We start from the raw sequence: 21,036 nt of genomic DNA on the forward strand, positions 1-21,036 counted from the left end.
GCAACCAGCCATTGAAGACTATGACATGTAAATTGAGGGCTAAGAGTTTTACTATTCCCTTTGTCAATAAGGTGTGTCCCAAGTCCAATACTGACAACACTGATTGGACTGTATAGGAGCATGCCCAATTACCAAGGAAAATGGTAACATCCAATTGTCAAACACTTCCCAAAGGAATAACAGAGCACAAAGCAGAGTTCTAATGCTCTAAAATTGCTATATTGTTCGGAATGCAATTCTATATTGTGACATACAAGCCATGAGAGCTGACAGGTCCTCTTTAAAGCAATCACTGTAGGTTTTTTTTGACAGGCAGCCTATCAATAAGTTCAAGACGAAAAAAGAGGGTCTACAGCAAATACAGCCCCAAGTATGTGGAGCGGAAGATCTACACAACATGCTACATGGACCAGGGGGCGCCAGCTGTAGCTAAACTAAGGGCCTCAAATTCACTGCTTTAAGTTCTGGCGGTCGAAAGCATTAAGTACACTTTAAGGGTATGTCCGCACTGCAGAATCCAATGTGGATTTTTCCACGTGGATTCCACCTTTAAAAATGTGGCAGAAATCCGTGGCCAAGCTGTGAATTTCTGCCATGGTTTCACATACAGATTTAGCCCTGTGAATGTTCCATTTAAAAAGTGTCATGTCACTTAAGGCGGAACCACGCAGAATCACAATGGAAATTCAGCATCGGAATGATTTTGCTCATTCACAGGGCTAAATCCGCATATGAATCAATAGTAAAATCTGTGTCAAATTCCGCCATGCCCTAAGAAATGATGCTCCTACTGACTGGATAACTCTTTTTATGGAAGCTACAGATTATTATTCATTACAGATAATTATATGGAAAGGCTCCAGTTAATATACATCACCGATGGCAAAACAATGATTTCTGGAAACATCACACATCAATTCTTATGCAAAAAAAAACTAAATTTATTTTTGTTTGTTTTGTTGGCTTTAATAAATTTATTTGTATAAATTTCACAGAAGTGTAACAATAAAAGAGTAGAATGTGAAGAACAGTAACAAAGTCTTTAGCACAGGTTTTGTGTGAATAATGTCCTTTGTCCAGTATACACTCTCAAATCAATGTATTCCTCTAATAACACTTGCTGGAAATGAACAGTGAATACTAAGCAATCATGCATTTAATTCAGGCTGCTGGTCTACTATAGAAGCAAGGATTTCCTAAAGACTTCTTTAGGCCGAGTGCACACTAGGGTATTTGGGTTCTTGTGCTGTCCATATTAATTTCACGACAGCACACTGACTCATTATAGCCTATGGGGCTATGCACACTGCCATTCTTTTCACACGGACCTATGGTCCACATGAAAAAAACTTTTTGCATGTCCTATTCTAATGTTTCCTGATTTGTTTGGCATCGAATCGGCTTGTTAGCTAGCCGCAATTATTGCCAGTGCCTGTCCAAACCTCTGTCTACCACTCGCTTATGACTGAACTCTGCCTGCCCTTACTTTTGCCCATCTGTGTTTCCTGCCAACTGTTTTGGTACTACAAATTGATGTCTACACTCTGACATATCTATCGTCAACAGAAACGACTCCAGTAGCAACCTGGGGATTCCCTGTGGGACAATCCACATATTGTGGCGCATCAGCTGCAATAAGGAAGTGGGGCTGGGGTGACCTCATGATATACACCCCTGCCCATGTGACTGCGCCTTCAGCACATGCACCCTGTCATTCGGCACTGGCACCGATGAGCACCTTCTTCTGGTTATCTGTTGAAATCCCTCAGTGGGTTCAGTGTATAATTTGCCCTTCTGCACAAACATGCTAAAATATCTTCTGTGGTGTGTGGACTGATTTGGCAGCAAGGAGGTTTTTTTCCTTAGCCAGCCATAATGGAAGTACACTTATTCCAGGTCCGCCTCTACATGGGCACCGGTTATTGCTCTGCGTCTATACTTGGTGAGGCAGCGGACTCTGGTCAGCTAAGTATCTGTGGTTATTTATTCTGTGTGGGGCTTATTCACTTCTACCCAAATGCTGTTATATACTTTGCTCTTTCCGTCTACGTTAATCATCTTTCCTATTTCTCCATCTAGGTTCCTGATGTAGCGCCTCGCCTATCCAGGGGATAGCGTTCCTGTCCCCATATTTCTGTTACCTTTACTTGCCCTATCTTATGTTCCCTGTGTTTTTGTGATATAAGTCTATATTTGTCCATTTGGGACATTAATTACATTTTGGCCTGTGTTGGTGGCATCCGTGGAGGTCGCCATACTTGCACCCTGCACAAACTTACCACCACACCTCTTTATAGAGGTTAATGGTGATGAACTCACAATCTATTAGACTCCACACCCCAATTTAGCTCCATGTCATATATGGTATGTTGGGAATCCAGAGGGTCCACAACATCTCCAGTAGATCTTGTGTCAGTTTTAATCCTTTCAAGCCATTTGTCTGTGTTGGACTTCTTCACAAATGCTAAGAAGTAAACGTATTCCATGATCTTCATTTTGCAAAATGCAAACAACCAACTGAATGTTTGATGTATATGAATATTATGGTTAAAGTAATTATAGCAATTGAATTGTAAATCATACAAGATAGTTAAATCTCTGTAAATATGCGGTAACTGCTTTAAAGAGGACCTGTCATGTCTCTATTTCAGTGGGTCTGGTCAGAGGCGTAACTTGAAGCTCCTGGGCCCCAATGCAAAGCCTGTAACAGGGCCCCCAACTATAATGCTTTATTCATAGTACTGGGCTCCCTATATGGAGAAGAGAGGCCTTATAGGTCCCCTAAGGCTCCTGGGCCCGAGTGCAACCGCATCCCCTGCATCCCGCATAGGTACACCAATGGGTCTGGTTGCATAGCTTTGCAACCAGCAACCACAGCTCTGCTGATTCCACAACTGCCAGTCTTTTCTTAATACTTACCCCCTGTTCACCTATATAGGCTCTTCTTAGATGAGGCTCTTGGCACAGAAAATCTGTCATGTAGGGAGACTCTTCCACTCACTGTCAATGGGTGATGTTAGGTTTGACCCACCCACTGATAGTGAATGGAGGAGACCACCCACTTTACAGATTTACTAAGCTAGAAGTTGCATAAAAGGAGAGCTCATACATGTGAACAGACGTGTTGTGCTAGCTGAGATCTGTTGTACCACATAGGTTTCTAGCAGCACAGCCCCACAGGTGTGGAATGATTGAGCTGGCTGGGTGTGGTGATCTCCTGCTAGACAAACACCACCAGACTGGTTGCAGATAAATATCCACCCTCTGCAAGAGAAAACTGGTATCCGGTCTTGCATGCCTGTACATGTGCTATGTGTTTGAACAGTGGTTTGTCCAGTGTATGTGCAGGTGGCCAGACATTAGGTGTGGATAGCCCTGTTCTATGTATATGGTGTGAACAGTGTCATATTCTGTATGTCTGTGCTGGTGGCTAGACATGGGGAGTGAACTGTCCTATTCTATTTGGTTGTTCTGTCTTGCATGTTAACCCTAGTGTGTTGGTGTGTGTTTGTGTCTTGTTTGTCAGTCTGTCTGGTTCTGTGTATTAGCCCCTCAGGGATAGTCAGGACCAAGGTTCCAGGGCAGGGCCGCATTTATTGAGGTGATCACCCCGCTTATAGGTAGGGTCCTGCCCTTCTCCCTGCAGATTGGGGTCAGTTGTCTTGCTAGTTTATGGACCTGCAAGACAACGAGGAGCCTTGTAGGGGCTTGTGGGTTTAAGTGACTTGGCCAATCCACGAACCAATACCTCATACGTTCATAGCATTTCCATCTGTTATATGTGCTGGTATGCAAGGTGAGTGTTTGGCTCCTGCTGGCAGTCCCTATCTCCGATAACATTCATGTGGGGCTGGTGCTCACTTGCGCCCACGAACGTATCAAGAAGTATATATGAAAATAGAGATAGTCAGCAGAGCTACGGCTGCATAGACACAGACTGACATAGACATGATATGTGATTTTTAATACGATCAGTACAACCTTTACTGCTGCTTGTTCACAGCATATGCAAAATACAGATGTGTCAACGTGACAAACCTAACAAATTATGAGATCATCAGTGGTCATACACTTCAATTACCCATGATACAATAAACTGGAGAGGGAATTCAGTATGTTTCACTTGCTGCAATTGGACATGAGTGTTAATCTAAAAAATAAGGAAGATGGAACAATACCTCTGCAGCACCACCTATTGGAAGGCATAATACCTGCAAGTCAATGTTAGACTCTTTATACAAGCCTTGTAACAATGACAGGGAATTGAAAGTCAAGCCAGCATCCATACACAGACAGCTGTTTCTAGTAGCTTGCCTCTCATCAGTGTGCCTGTGTATGGATTCTGGCTTGGCTTTCAATTCCCAGTCAATGTTACAAGGCTTGCAAAAAGAGTCTAACATTACATAGTAACATAGTAGGTTGGGCTGAAGGGAGACAATGTCCATCTAGTTCACCCCCCCTGCCTTGTTGATCCAGAGGAAGGCAAAAAAAAACCAATGAGGCAGAAGCCAATTTAGCCCATTTGGGGAAAACAATTCCATCCTGGCTCCATAATGGCAGTCAGAATAATCCCTGGATCAACGTTGTTATGGAAAGCGCAGCGCCGTTGTCAACAAGCTGGATTTAAATCGCGGCATGCTGCGATTGCCGCGGTTCTCCAGGGTGAGCCTATCTATCTGATAGGCTAACCTCGGAGACCTGTCAGCGCTCCCCCCTCCTCCCCCGCGGCAAAATATCGCTAGCAATATTCTGCCTCGGCCGTGGACAAGGGGCCTGAGTCACCTCACTCACTCATCTTCTAGGTGCTCTCCCTAAGGAGAAAAGATAGCATTCCTTACCCCTGTTAATCTAGAAGCATGGGCTACTTTTTTTAAGGAGCCCCATCTGCAACAGCATTAAAAAAGGGCTTTATGCAGTTGAAAACATGTTTATCAGTTGCATTCTTGTCGCAGAGAGCTTGCATGGATACAAAAACATCAATATCTACATCCTATCTAGCTTGAATATTGGCACTTGTGTTTTAAATGTGAAAAATTAATGGATTTGGTCATTTGGATCTTCTCCAAAATCATGAAACAGCTATTGTGTGATGCATCAGTGCTAAAAACGTTTACATTATGTGTTGTATGATTGACGTGACTGCATTACCTTATGTTGTAGCTACATGGGATGTGCAGATAGAAATCACACTAAGGCCCAGTGGCTCTCCGCCATATGAGCAGACAACAGAATTGTTAATAGCACATGGTAGGTGGGGAGAGGTCCTACACAAACTTTGCTTTGTGGCCATCTGATTATGTTCCACCGGAACAGATTAAGGAAATTAAAAAGTAAGATCTCCTTTGTAGTCAAAATATTGATTTTAAAAACACCTAAAACTACTACAATAAATGGAAGCCAAATCATTAGTTTTCCTTACCTTCCTTGCAATGAAATCAGATAAACCTCAATGTAATTACTTGTTGTCACAAGACTGGTCATGGCCGTGACCTACACAATAAGGAATGAATATTGTTACATGGAGAATTTATTGTAATCCGAGATTAGAAAACATCATGGTCCATCTTGCTTCTGGCATATGTAATGTGGAATCTGCGATAAAGATATCAATTGGAATAACTGAAACCAGTAGAGTGGATATTCCAGCACTAAAAAGGGCTTTTCTGGTTTTATATAAATTTAAAAAATTGTTCTATAGTAAAAAAGTAAAACATGATACAGATACAATGCTATAATAAACTTTTTGTATTAATTCTGCACAATTTGCAAGATCTCTGCTTGCTGGTAGGGAGTGGAAACATTCTTGATTACATTTACAAGCTGCATGCAAACAAACTTACAAAAGAATCTTATTTATGCCAGGCCTGGGTAAAGGATTCTCCGATATAGATGCCAGCTCTAGAGATGAGCGAGCACGCTCGGTAAGGTCAGATACTCGAGAGAGCAGCACTCTTCTCGAGTAACTGCATACTCGTCCGAGCAAATGTGCGGGGGGGGGGGGGGGGGAACGGAGGGGAAAGTAAGAGAGATCTCTCTCCCCCCACCCCCCACTCACCCCCACCATTTGCTCGGACGAGTATGCAGTTACTTGCAGAGCGATGCTTGCTCATCTCTAGCCAGCTCCTAAAGGTCAAGAGCCAACAGAAGTAAAAACCCATGGTTGATGCCTTGCTAGATGTGTCACAGTATTAGATCCTTGGGAAAAGAAAACGTGACAGATCAAGATAAAATAATGTTGGAATTTGTGTTGTATTATAAAAAGCGATGTACACCAATAATCTGACCCCTCGGATAGAATTTGTTTTTTTGGATATGGTTTATTTAGCTTTCTTCAGCATAAAACAAAAGGAGATGCTACAAGCGCCAATGGTGATAGCAGAGCTAGAAAGCCTGTGGTGTCCATTGGTAAAGTCCTAGTACTGGATAGATGGACCTGAAATGTACAAATATCTACAGGAGAATATATTGGTAGAGTTATAGGACGATGTTGGAAGGGTCGGGGTCTCTAGGCCCCCAAATACTATAATTAATAATTCCTAGATGAAAAATAGCAACAATCCCTTAGACATGGACCCACTGCAAAACTTTTGGCAATGCGTTTATCTAGTAATGTCTATTTCATCCATAATAACGAAACTAACATACCATAAGACAACTGACTGTTACAATTTGCAGCAGTCATCCTGCCTCACTTGCCTCCATTGGTGGACGAAACGCACGTCCTCTTCACTGCAGGCAACTGGCTGTGGTGCCATCCTTGTCTCTTTGCTGCTTCAAGGGTGCCATGCCTACATCTTCCTAATTCATCCCTTGCCACAATCAAGGAGCACCTCTGGTTATTTCAGGCACAGGAATGTTCCTCAGCTTTTTGTCTTTCTGGTCCAGCTGAAAGTGCTGTTCATTTGTGCTGACTTCCTGAGCCCTCTGCATTCTCCACTCCTGACCTCGACTTGTTGTTTTAACCATTCACTTGCCTGCCGCTTCTCCCAACTCCTGACCTGTTTGTACCGTGTTGAATCTGCTATGTGTGTACTTACCTATGGACTGGTCCTCATGTTGAAGATACACTGCCTGCCTTGATACAGATTGTTCTGACTTGGTTTATTGTAGCATGAGCTGCCACATAACTGGGACCACTTCCACTGTAACGACCTGGGACCGTGCAGTGAAGACCAGATCCTGAATGGTGGGGTGAAAGAGTGAAGACTGGAGTTCTTCAGATATCACCTCTGGACTTTGGACCAAAGTCAAATCAGTGTGTGACACAGTGGGTCCACATCGACTGATCCTGACAAATATGAATATGCAAGTGACATCTGATAATCCAGGAGAAAGAGCTGTTAAATCACACAAACAAGGCCTTTTATATAGTGGAATAGACATTTTTTTATGGAAAACAATGTAGTATATGGCATTGAAATGCATGGAGGTTTAGTGCTACGCATTTTGCACCCGCATAGCATGCAGCAAAAAAAAAAAAAAACTCCATTGTGTAAGAGTGGCCTAAGGCTAATGTGCAGTAATCGTAGTGCGAGTTGCATCAAATAGACTTGGGCGCAACATGCAGAGGACAGCACATTGACACCCATCTGTGTGCTGTCCAGTATATACAGCGTGGCAAGTTGGGGTGACTCGTCTGCAGATATCCTACCTTTCGGACCGGAAATGGCGCACCTCACGTAAAAATAGGCTCCAAGAGACTTGCTTTTCTTTTATAATCTGGCGCCTGTCAGCATTTAATCATCAGAATAACAACGTCACAGCATACACGGCATATCATATAGTCCATTTACAATGTTCAGGGTACACAACCCAAAGGGTCCCGTTACTAACCCCGCCTGGGGCGTCTGGAGGGTGTCCTCCTCCATCAGACAGGTGACAGGCCCAACTGGTCCGCACCGGACCTCAAGCTCCAAGTCCCTGATGCGGCTTCTTCACAGTCCACCACACTGGACCTCTGGCTCTCTCAGCCAACTTCTCCCTCTTGAGTGTGCCAGGAACAGGCTTTTATGGTTTCCTGCCACACCCAGCAGGTGTTAACCCTTTCAGACAGGCTCAACAAAAGCAGAAATCTGCACACCAAGACCCTCTAGGCTGGGTTCACACAGGGCGGATGTTTTTTTCGTTGCGGTTTTGCCGCAGAACTGCTTCTGCAGCAAAACCGCTTCAAAGGTTATTTTTGTCTTGCAGATATTCTAGCGGATTTTCCGCGCTGAAAATCCGCAAGCGTTTTTTTCCGCAGCGTTTTTTTTTACTTTTGCAGCCTATTTTGCTGCGTCCATAGAGGTCTATGGACAAAAAAGCGCTGCGGAAAAGTCAAAAGAATTGACATGCTGTATCTAGAAAAACCGCACCGCAGCTGCATTTCCGCAATGCGGCAGTGCGGAAAAAAATCCATCCTGTGAGAACAGCTTTTTGCCCAAACACATTTGTACAGCATTGCACTGCAAACGCAGCGGTTTTGCCGCAGTGCGGATATGCAACGGCAAACTGCGCCAAAACAGCAGCAAATCCGCCCTGTGTGAACCAAGGCGTACAGTCCGCTCTTGCTACTACCTTGCCACAACAGACACAGCACATTAACATGCCCTATTTCTCATCTGTGTAATGGACAAGAATAAAACATGCCATGAGTCTTTTCACGCAGATTGTGGGTTCATATAAAAATTTTGTCCATATGTATAGTCTCATAGGTTATAATGGGACTATGTGCTGTTAGTGAAACTACACACATAGCACGTTCCTTCAAAATACGATAATGTGCCAGAGGCCAAGTTTAGTCCTCACGGATGCCCTGCCTGTCCCCACTGTTTTTTGTTTACAAGCTGCCAGCAATGACATGCTTAGCAATACCAGTAAATATGGCACATGACTGCTGAGGTGGAATATTCCACAGGGTATTGCAAAATATTCTGGGGTGAGTGAAAGCGCTTATAGTATTCACCTATAATTGGCTGTGTGTGGGTGATGGTGGGGTGTTTACTAACTTTATACCTATCGAAAAGGTAAAATGGAGTATGTTTACAAAGTTAGTCCAGACTTGGGTAACTTTCCTGCAGTGAAAGAATGAATGGAATTCAATTACTCAGTCCCAGTTCCTTATCTCTTCTGTTCATGTGCAGGAAATGTTTCCATGAAGCCTAAAGTAATGAGACATTGGGTCCCTCTACTGACAGAAGTGGTGAAGTTTTCAATTAAATTTCTCAAAGGACAAAAACAAAACATATTAAAAAAAAACTCATAAAGGAACAACAGATTTTGTCATTTAATTAAATGTCCAATTCTTCCAGACTAATCCTGCAAGGGATGATGGCATTAGGATACACGTGTCAGCACATATTCTTTTATGTGATTCGACTAAAAATCAGTTCCTCTGTTCTTTCCTTAGCCTTGGGATTTGTCTCTACAGAGTCTGATACTGTTCAATCATTGCTGATACCGTCCGAGTGTATAGGTATTAGAGATGAGCGAGCATACTCGCTAAGGGCAATTACTTGATCGAGCATTGCCCTTAGCGAGTACCTGCCCGCTCGAGAAAAAAAGGTTCGGCTGCCGGCGCCGGTAACAGGTGATTTGCGGCAGTGAGCGGGGGGGAGAGAGGGAGAGAGAGATCTCCCCTCCGTTCCTCCCCGCTCTCCCCTGCCGCCGGCAGCCGAATCTTTTCTCTCGAGCGGGCAGGTACTCGCTAAGGGCAATGCTCGCTCGAGTAATTGCCCTTAAGGCGAGTATGCTCGCTCATCTCTAATAGGGACACATCCTACTGAAAAGTGAAATGGTACAATAACACCATGACATGGTGTTCATTTTCTACACTAGTTACTAGTTCTAGTTACAAAAAGCTGTCAAAAATCTTTTGTAAATGAATTGTTCTCAGTGCAACTCTAAAGCCCAGTCCACGTCTTCCATCAAATTGAATAAACTGGTGCCGAGGCTTCATAAATATGGCAGAGAAGATGAATCTGCTCCATTGTTTATATTCAGGAGCTGAAAACAGATTTGGACCCATACAAACCTGTGGAAGTTGGACAGCCTGGACTCCAGAATTCGACCTCGCTCATATCTCCGTTGAAGCACTGTAAGCACATCCGCTATTCTGCTCTGTTTTGTGAGACGGTGCTGAATGTCATGTGGCAGACACCAAAATTGCCGACGGACCGTATTAACTATCATAGGATCCACTGAGTTTTTTGTCATGGTCTTCGACATTTTAATGGAAAAAAATAGAACTATATGCTGGAAAATCTTTCTGAGAATCTTCTAATGGTAACCTCCAACATGGATGTCAATAGTCTTCAGAAATTAATGGAATATTCGGGTCGGAGTACACAACCTGATTTCATAAAAATGATCATGAATCGCAATAGGCAATTCTGACTCCCACTGAAATCAATAGTAGTAAAAATAGTCTTCAATAACATACTTATGCGTGTGCTTTTTTTCATTAATGTGGCTCATCAGCTGTTAGCACGCTTGCCTTTCAGTGCTGGGTCCTAAGTTAAAATCCCATTAAGGATTTGAAAAACTCACACAGATGTTGCCCGTACTCAGGTTTGAACTTACTACTCCAACACTGCAAGGCAGCAGAGCTAATAACTGAGCCACCACGCTTGGCTGCTCTGCGGTGGACGAGAAGAACAACAAGAATTAGCACACAAAAAAACACATCCAGATTTCACCCTTGCTCAGATTTGAACTTACAACTTCAGCACTGCAAGGTAGCAGCACCAACAACAGAGCTACCACACTCAACTGCTCTGCTGTGGACGAGAAGAACAAGAATTAGCACACATCCAGATGTCACCCTTGGTCAGATTTGAATCTACAACTCCGGCACTGCAAGGCAGCAGTGCTAACAACTCATTCGCACCTATACTTTCTGCTACAAAGAAGAAGAACAGAAAGAATAAAACAGAAAACTAAAACTCCAGCGAGGCAATGCTAAAGACTGAGCCACCATGCTTGTTCTTCCATCTCCTTCTTCTTTCTTTCTTCTTATTCTCCTCCATGAATGGAGAAGGAGAATAATAAGAACGTGAATGAGAAGAATAAGAAGGGGAAATAGTAGGAGAAGGAAAAGGAAAAAGGAGATGAAGGATACTATGGACACCTTTTCTACTTATACTACTTCTTTTTCTCCATCTCCTCCTCTGGAGAAGAAGCTAGAGGAAGAAGAAAGAAGCTTGGTGGCTCAGCGACTAGCACTATTGCCTTGTAGTGCTGGGATTCTTATGGATAACATCTGCCTGGAGTTTGTATAGTTTTGTTTGTGTTTATTATTCTTATTTTGTCTCAATTTTTACCACTTCTGCAGAAGGGAGAGAAAAGAAGTGCGGTAGCTCAGTTGTTAGCACTGCACTGGAATTTTAGGTTCATTTCTGACCAAGGTCAACATCTGGATGTTGTTTTTATGATCTCTTTGTGTTTTTTATTATTGTTGTTGTTCTACTCCTGCAGAGCAGAATATACAAGCAAGCGTGGTGGCTCCGTTGTTAGTACTGCAGCTTTGCAGTGCTGGGGTTGTAGATTTAAATCTGAGCAAGGGCAACATCTAGATAGACTTTTTCATAGTCTATGCAGATGTAATACGTGATGAGATTTGAACATAGGACCCAGTACTCAAAGGCAAGAGTGCTAGCAACGGAGCCACATTCGTTGCAGGGGACACACACATGGACGCACAAAAAAAATTGGGTTGGGATGACCCAATTCAATTTTGTCACCCTGCCGATCATGACAAGCGACACTAGATAGTCTTCAGACCATGCCATACATAAAAAATTAAAAGATCACAATGTTTGGGGGTTTTTGCTGCAAATGTGGCAAAATTAAAGCAAAATGTGCCTTGCACAAACAGTGGTTGAAGTGTGAATAGACCTTAAGGTTGGTAAGACACAAAGTACAGTCTTTTTCCTATGCGACTACCGCAGCAGCAATTCTTGGTTAAACCCCCTGTGTTTTTGCAGTACGCAAAAGACTGTGCCATTTGGCACGTGTGAAATCGCTCAAGGGTATATTCGTACAGACAGCTAGTGTTTATTGTCTAACGCATTTTTGCAATACCTTTTTTGGCTGCACGCCTTGCGTGGAAGAGAAACCCGTATGTGCACTTTGGTGTATTCACAACATAGCAAAAAATATGTAGTGAAAAACAAAAAACACATTATGATTGCGGCGTATAAAAAGACCCTTTCCTAGTTTTGCTTCTTGAGGATGCATTCACACATCACACCCACTAGCATTCTGCACTGTAAGAAAATATATCTACACGACCACAACACCAGGAACACCTACGGCTCCATAAAAACTGGAAACATTAGCTTTGTTTTATTGTTCCATACTTTTAAGGCCTCTTTGACATGGCGACAGCAATATCACCACGAGAAAATCGCAGCTGTGTTCTGTGGAATATTGCAGCATTTTCTCGCGGCGCTATCGCAATTTTGTGGCGATACAAATGTGCGTAACTTTGAAGTGCTCTTTTGTCGTGATGTTCGTGGGGGCTTGAAATATAAGCCCTACCCTGAAAATAAGCCCTGGCTGCATAAAAACAAAACAAAAACAAAAAAACAACACCTAACAGGCGCTGCCCGCTCCGCCTCAATTCTCCTCTGGCAGTTCTGCCACACGTTTGTAGTCTTCAGCCAGCACTACCTTATCAGGAGGTTCAAAAATCCCGCCTCCAGGAAACACTGGCTCTGATTGGTTCTTGAGCGCCGTGGCTCGGCCAATCACTGCAGTGCTTAATGAAACAATCACAGCCATCCAATGTGAGCGCTGCAGTGATTGGCTGAGCCGTGACACTCGAAGACCAATCAGAGCCAGTGCTTCTTAGAGGCGGGATTTTTGAACCCAAGACCAGGAAGCGCTGGCTGAAGACAAACAAGTGCAAAGGAACTGCGGAGGAGAAGTACGGCTGAGTGGAAAGCGCCTGTTAGGTAATGTACTGTTTTTTTTAATGTAGCCAGGGCTTATTTTAGGGGAAACAGTAGGATTTCCCACTGTAAAAGTTGCACCGCAAGAAAACTGCAATTTTGTGTGATGCGATGCAACACAAAGGAAGGGAAACTTGGGTTACAAAACATTGCAAATCCAGCTGTATAGAGAATGCCGCAATTCTTTTTCTCGCAATGTAGCAGCCTACAAAACATCGCTATGTGAATGAACCCATTGGAAAGTATGGACTTCACACACATGTGATTTGTAGCACTGTTGCGTCATGAGAAAATTGCGCGATTTTGTTGCCCGTATGAAAGCGGCCTAAAGGGATTGTGTCATCAGGTTCATGCTGCCCGAACCACAGCAGCATGTTCAAATAATCATTGAATTGTTCGAAAACGAATGTTAATCATTAAGTGTAAACATGGTCACTAATTGAATAATGAATGATAATTTGTTGCTTTTGTTCATCATTCATTTTATACAGGCATGAAACTAATTGTTCGTTGTTAGCCAGTTGTTTTGTGTAAAAGGTGATTCCCAAGCATTTCCAGCCTGAATGAGCTATGATCAAAAAATGATTAAAACATTTAAACTGTTTAAGCATACAAAAAGGAGTGAAAGCCAATGACTCAATCATCGTTTGCTTGCTCCAACGATTAATTGTTCTGTTTACAAGGATCCTTTGATACGGGATCAGTGTTAGGCAATTAAGCACCTGACAGTTGTCCCATAGATTATCACTGAATGAAGGCGTGGGGCGCCACCGATCTCTTCTGGCCTCCATTCACAGTAAAAAGGCAGGCGTCAATAGATGAACGACTGCCTGTTTACACGGGCCGATTGCCATTTGATTTTTATGTCTGCATAAACTGAATGACAAATGATAAGCAAAGACCAGACTGTGTCCGTCATGAGTCTGACAAAGGAGGACGCCCCCTCGACACCCTGGGTAGAGTAAGTAACAGGGACACTGCAGGTTGTAAACCCAGATCATGAGTCTAACAGGAGAGGACGCCCCCTACACAACCTTGTAGGGGAAAGCGACAAGGATACTGCGGATTATAAACCTAGAAGTTGCATTGTGTTCCAGGTGTATATGCAATGTGTGATGCTCTAAACCTATGATGTGTGCAATAAAACTGGCAGAAGTCATATATTGCAGAAGATCTGGCTGTTTACAGCCTCTGTGGGAGTAGTGCAAACCATCTTTGGTGGAGCAGATGGCAGTTCCTGCTTGGGAAATTGAGAATGTAGTACACGATCCCTGCGCCTCCATTGAATTCAATGGAAGGTGTGCCTATAGTACCAAAAAGGGCCGTCGAATTGTTGACCGTTTCACTGACAGTAGACCCGGCGATCAGCTTACCTACAGGCATCCCAAGCGGTGGACTCCTGCCAAACAACTATTGATAACTAGAGTTGAGCGAGCGTACTCGCTAAGGGCAAATACTCGAGTAAGTATTGCCTTTTGCGATTACCTGCCCGCTCGTCTCAAAAGATTCGGGTGCCGGCGGGGGCGGGGAGCTGCGGGGAAGAGCGGGGAGGAACGGGGGGAGATCTCTCTCTCTCCCCCCCCCCCCGCTCCCCCCTGCTCACTCCCGCAACTTACTGTTCACCCCCGCCCCGCCGGCACCCGAATCTTTTGAGACGAGCGGGCAGGTACTCGCAAAAGGCAATACTCGCTCGAGTATTTGCCCTTAGCGAGCACGCTCGCTCATCTCTATTGATAACCTATTCTGAGAATATATCATCCATAGTAAAAGTCCCAGACAACGCCTTTAAGAAGAAAGCTCTTAAAACCTGTAATCTGGCTGTTTCCTCAGCTGGGAGCCATGGCAAGGCTAAGGGTCCTTTTAGACGAGTCGATTCTTGTCTGAACAAGCAAGTTACATCAGCGCTAGTTTGTTCGCTGTCATTAAGCTTGTTTAGATACATCATTGGCTCATTCAAAAGAGCATCATTCAGTCTTTCCTATCGCTATATTAGCGAATGAGAATGACAGAACGCTCGCTGTTTAAACCAAACAATAACTGAACGAGCAAACAATATTTTTTATGTCCATATAAAGTGAACAACAAGAAAAAAGCGTACGATTCCTGTTCGTCGTTCAGTTCTTGGCTCACTTTCGCTCGTTTAAACAATTTTTTTTAAACAATAATCGTTTTTCGTCTAAAAGCACCCTAACTTGACACATTCATATGCAAGTTGTGCCGAGATCCTTAGGCGCAACTCGCATTGGTCAGCACACAGACACACATATGTGTGCTATCTGAGTGGTGGTGAGAGTGGAAACTGCATGCCTGTGATATCAAAATAGGACAAAAATAGTAAGTGCCGTGATTTATCACATGGACCAAAGGTCCGTAGAAAAAAAAGACTGCATGTCTGAAAAGGCCTATTGAAGTCAATGGGTCCATGTAGTAGACAATGGGTCTGTATGTAGCCTGTTGCAACATGGACTGCACACAAACTGAAAACAAAAGGAGGTGTGAATAAAGGCCCATATACACGCAAAATTCGTTCAAACAAGCGAAAGTGAGCGATAATCGTTATGAGTAAACGTGAAGTCATTGTACGCTATTCGTTCACTAGTCGCTGAATTTCAGCCTGCATAAAAATAGTCGTTAGTTCCTTTCTCTTGTCGTTAGGTTTAAATGGCATTCGTTTAAACGACATGAGGGTAGGGGTGATTGTTTTCCCAGCTAAACACAATGACTCATCCGGCAGAAGACAATGGCTTTTTCTTTGCACTAATTCATAACCTCCTGTCTACAGATTCTTTGCATAAACACTCGCCCACCTGAGCAAACAACATATACAGAGGTTACATAGCTAACGAGGGAAATGGCGAGGATTTCACACGATTATCTATATGTGTAAACGCTCGGCAATTGAAAGCAAAGAAGTTGTTCATTAGTTCGTTCAAACGGCAATCGTTGCGTGTAAATGGGGCTTATGTCCTTAATTAGAGCGTGACCAGCGCTGTTGAGAGGGTGACCAGAAGAGAGCGCTTAAAAAACAAGTGACTCCCAGTATATTAGGGTGACCTAGCACGCTTGCCTGTGTGTCCAAACCATAGACAGATTACTGCTGGCTTTCAATGTGGATTTTATCCTCACAATCACAGGTGGAACGCCAGATTTTACACCTGGGCAAAACCAACCTCTATGAGGCGCCGGTGCCACGGCTACTTCATTGTTATATCTCTTTCTAGTAAAGCACATATATAGGCAAAATAGAGCACACTACGCTTTTACTTCCGCTTGTGGAATACGCGAACGTGAAGAAAAAAAATCAAACCTACATGTTTTACAATGCCTGCCGTTTACCGTAGAAAGTCCGCGCAGATGATTGCAGATTCCGCAATTAGAATCCGTTCGTGTGAGACCCCGCTAAGGCCGCCTGCACAAGACCGGGTCAGATTCTGTGTGTGCGATCCCGCAAGAGAATCCGACAATGTGCCCGGCCGGTGATCCCGCGTACCTGTCCGGATTCTTCATATTCTGTACTGCAGATGTGCTGGCCATTGCACCGTCGCAGTATTGTTATGTTGCTGCTCGGCGATGACGCAGATCCTGGGACCTTTCTGCAATGATGATTGCGTAACGGCTGCAGGTCGAACGGCTTCCATTAACCTCAATCCGCCTAAAAATAGGGCAAGCTGCGATTATTTTTTTTCCCCCGCAAGCAGAAAATCGCTATTGATTTCCACTAATGGGCAGGAAAAAAATGCTTTTCCGTAGCATGCTATGGAAGATGTTTGCTGCGGAATCCAGAGTCGGACACCCGCTGCGGAATCTGCAATGCAAATTTGGTCGTGCGCAGCAGCCTAAAGCCGTGAGAGCTGCCAGTCAGCCATAAACACTGTGGAGAGAATTTGTGATAACATGACATGTGAGGGACTCTATAATCACTGGAGACACTTTAGCACACAGCAAACATAAATTGACTTTAACTTGTGCCTCTTATTTTCTAGTCTCCCACTTATGGATATACGGGTCGTTACTGTACACACAGAGTCTCATAGCACTATTCCTGCAGATTTCTCTGCTTCTCTCCTCATTCTTATCACAAGCAATGATATAATATGAGCACCATGGGGCTCTGAGAAAACTTGCATGAGATAGGAACCATTATCGATGTTCTTATTTTCCCGGGACGTATTTGAAGCAAGGACCCACGAGACATCACGTGCTCGTGACGTCATCCCTGCACCTTCAGTCTCCCAGCATGACGCTTCTGCTGCGTGTGCTGGAGGTGTACTGTGTGCTGCAGTGAAATACTTCCCCCAAGGTGAGAAAGGATACCTAGAAAATGCTTTATAACTTGTGGAGCTCATGTAAAAACAACCCAACGTTGCGGTATGGAGTGCCCATGGCGGTGAGTGCACCTTATTAATATAGATATTACTTTCACTTTTAGTCCTGATCTTAAGGGGTTTTTAGTATGAATATAAATGAAAAGTTCCACAATTTTCTAATATTCTTTGTTTCAGTCTATCAGCATTTTCAAGATCTTTGTTTGCTGTCAGTGAATGGAGCTTCGTAGCTAAGGGCAGGACTAGGTATGTATTGTATTGGTTTTCCTCTTAATACCATTTATCTCCTATCCACAGGGTAAATGTCTGATTTTTGGAGGTCTGACCACGGGGACCCCTAGCTATACCAACCTCTGTGCATCCCGTGCCCATGTGAATGGAATGGTGGTGAGCTTGTGTGAGCACCTCTGCATTCATCGATATGGGGTGGAGGAAGAATGCTGAGCGCATTCATCTCCCTCTTTCCCACAGAATTGCATGGAGTGGTGATCAGCCAAATGCACCGCCATTTGCATGGGCTACAGATGTTGGTATCGCTGGGGGTCCCCGTGGTCAGACCTCCAACAATCAGACATGTATCCCCTATCCTGTGGTTATAGGGAATCTGTCACCATCTTTTTGTAGCCCTCACTGAGAGCGCCATAATCTAGTGCCTGTCACACTGATTACAGTGATATGTCTGCTGTGTGAATCTGTGCAGTAGTTTTGGTGAAACTTACATTTTGTTAGCAGCAGCCAGACACAGAAGTAGTCCTGCATATTCATGATCTGCAGGTTAGCCACACGCACCCCAACCTCCAGCCAATGGTTGTCAGCTCTCACTATGCACAGTAATAAGCAGTCAGCTGTCAGTCAGTGGTTGGAGGGCGGTGGGTGTAGCTAACATGCAGCTAATGAATATCCAGGACTACTTTAAGTATCTTTCTATACATCTGCCGCTACTGATGAAATGTCATTTTCTCCAAGACTACTGCACAGATCCACACATCAGACATCACTGTAACCTTTGTGACTGTTGCTATCTTATGTTGCCCTCAGATAGGGGTGCAAATTGGTGACAGTCTCTTTAAGGAATAAATATTATTTGTGAGAAAACCCTTTTTTAGGCTGCCTTCACATCTGCATTGGAGCCTCCGTGCGGCATAATACGGATCCATTCAGCCGGAGGATTTCCCTTCTCTGCTCCTGAATGGAGCAGGAAAACAGAACCAGCGATGCAGATGTGAAAACAGCCTAATGTAACTTGTCCATGTATAAAAATATCACTCGGGTTGAATTCACATTGTGCTTGCATTGTACGTTCGGGGTATGTGTCAGGAAACCTTCCAGTGCGTGCTGAACACGTAGACAAATGGTGACGTGCCCTGACCAGTCAGTGTCCAAAGAAGTGTCTTTTTACACAGGCTGGGAAGGTAGGTGTGGGTGTACTTTAAAAAATGTTTTTGTTTTTTTTTAAATAATCTGTATCGAATAGTGTAATCAATTTGTGCAGTGTGTGTGTGTATATGTGTATGTATATATATATATATATATATATATATATATAAATTTTTTTATTTATTTTTTTTAAATATACCAGCAATGTGTTTGTGTCGTCCATATATACGGCGGAAGTATTCACTTACGACATATTGTTTTTCTATATGACTGTCTAGCATCTTAAAATGTAGCATGTACAGGATATGACAAAAAATATAAAGCTCAGTGGGCTTACGTAAAAGCTCCCAGCAGCGATGACATTAGATGCATCACGTAACGGCTGCAGCTAAACGCAGGCCTTAACAGCGACGCTTGAATAAATGGCATGCAACCACTTAGATCAGTGTAAACCTCGTGCGCTGCGTTTAGACAGAACGATTATTGTTTAGGTAATCGTTCCAACGAGCGAAACTGAATGATGACTGTTCACATTAAACGTGAGCCAACGGCTGAATGTGACCCACTAAGCCATAAGTGAACGAAAAGAGCACAATTCTCAATGATAATTGTGCGGTCTAAACAGGCTACATGAGCGGGAACGAGCTGGTGATGACGTCAGCAACTCATTCGCTCAGGCAAACGAGAAGAAGTGGCACTGTGTATATTGTGGAATTCTTTTATTTTTACAGAAAACTATTAATGGTAACTAAACTTAAAGGGTGCCTGTCATCAGCTGTAAGCACCATAAACTAGGTGTATGGTCTTACAGGATGGGGCCAAGGAATAAGGGGATGTTCTTTTTATACTTACCTGGCTCACCATTTTGCTTGCTGCTAGCGCTTAAAGCCTGTGTTTGGCCCATGCATCAGACTCATCTCTGCAGTCAGCACATGCATGTAAACTTAGTTTTATGGTGCTTATATAAGATGACCGATTGCTCTTTAAAAACGAAACAACCTTCAAACATGTTAGTTTTTTGGATTTCCGCTGGGAAAGCGCTGCTTCAAAACCCGCGACACCTAGCTGTGGGTTTTGGAACGGCTTAGCCGCACGCTTTTCCATTGCGGCCGGCGCTCCCATAGAGGAGAGCGCAGCCGCAATGGGAAAAAAAAAATTGAAATGCTGCTTCTGCCGGCTTTGCTGCGACGGATTGGCCGTCCTGCGTGGACGAGATTTTTCACAAATCTCATCCACGTGGCCAGCCATCACTGTATTAGCAGCCGCAGGCGGATTTGCCGCAGCAAATCCACCCGGTTTGAACCCTGCCTAATAGTGTGGTCCACCACTCGCCAATGCCCCACTGTAACATTGTGATCTTGTCACCAGTACCCCACGCCAGCAGTTGTTAGGTAACAACCTGATGGGTGCTGTAAAAATGCTTTTCATCCCTTAAATGCATAGGATAGATTAAATATTAGAAAAACCTTTCTGCCAGTGAGCGTGATCAATGAGTGGAACAGGTGGTGAGTTCTCCTTCAATGGAAGTCTTTAAACAAAGGCTGGACAGAGATCTGTTTGGGATGATTTAGTGATCCTGCACTGAGCAGGGGGTTGGACCCGATGACCCTGGAGGTCCCTTCCAACTCTGTCATTCTATGAACTCTTATAGAGGTGCCAGTCCTTAGCCTTACCTGCTTGTCTTTACCCTTACAATGAGTTTAGAGATGATTGTCTTTACTGCATATTTGCCAACTTTTAAGAACTCTATTCAGGTAGGTGGCAGATGTTGTAGCCATCACCACAGCCTCATAGTGATTGCCGTGTTGTAAGTAATAAACAAGAAGACCTTGAACACGCTTCAGCATTTTTGCTCTCTGGCCAGAAGTGACTTGTCATGTCCTTTCCTGATGCTGATCATTAAGAAGCTCCTTATTTAAGTTCTGCAGACTTTCCTTTTCTCCTGGATAATCTCCTTTCTTTTTCGAAACTCCTGGACGTTTTTGGTGATTACTAGTATTTTTTTGGCAGGGACGTTGCCATTTCTATACGTTTCACTGGACCCTGATGGTTGTCGTGACAGAAGCACCCATTGCACAAGGACTCCATTACTAGAATAATTTACATCCTTGGAGAAAGACACAGAGTGGTCAGCATGATAACTTGCTACTTAGTTACTTAGCTGAATGTATAAGATGTTTTATCTTCTCTTCCAGCCCAGGTCCCCGGAGTCCTCTCTTGCCCTGGTAGTTTTTCATGCTGTAGACAGATGCCTAATTAATGCTGCTGCTCGTTCTTCCATATTTTCACAGGGCACTGTTACATGATTAAACAGGTGGTTCGAGGATATATCCGACAGATGTATCTTCCTACTCTTTTTCCTTCAGGGTGCAGTTGATGTTCTTCGGAAGGGATCTCGCGTC

General features: G+C 43.7%; 1 protein-coding gene across 1 annotated transcript in view; it reads left to right on the plus strand.

Moving 5' to 3' along the window:
- The first annotated feature begins 17,139 nt into the window (after positions 1 to 17,139).
- Positions 17,140 to 21,036, plus strand: part of COX16 (cytochrome c oxidase assembly factor COX16) — a 64,599-nt gene continuing 60,702 nt past the window's right edge. Inside the window, exon 1 of the mRNA XM_066608404.1 lies at positions 17,140 to 17,319. Coding sequence (XP_066464501.1) covers positions 17,254 to 17,319 — 66 coding nt within the window. The 5' untranslated portion in view covers positions 17,140 to 17,253. The remainder of the gene's footprint in view (positions 17,320 to 21,036) is intronic.

Source organism: Eleutherodactylus coqui, chromosome 6 (genome assembly GCF_035609145.1).
Source record: "Eleutherodactylus coqui strain aEleCoq1 chromosome 6, aEleCoq1.hap1, whole genome shotgun sequence".
NCBI classification, from domain to species: Eukaryota; Metazoa; Chordata; class Amphibia; order Anura; family Eleutherodactylidae; genus Eleutherodactylus; species Eleutherodactylus coqui.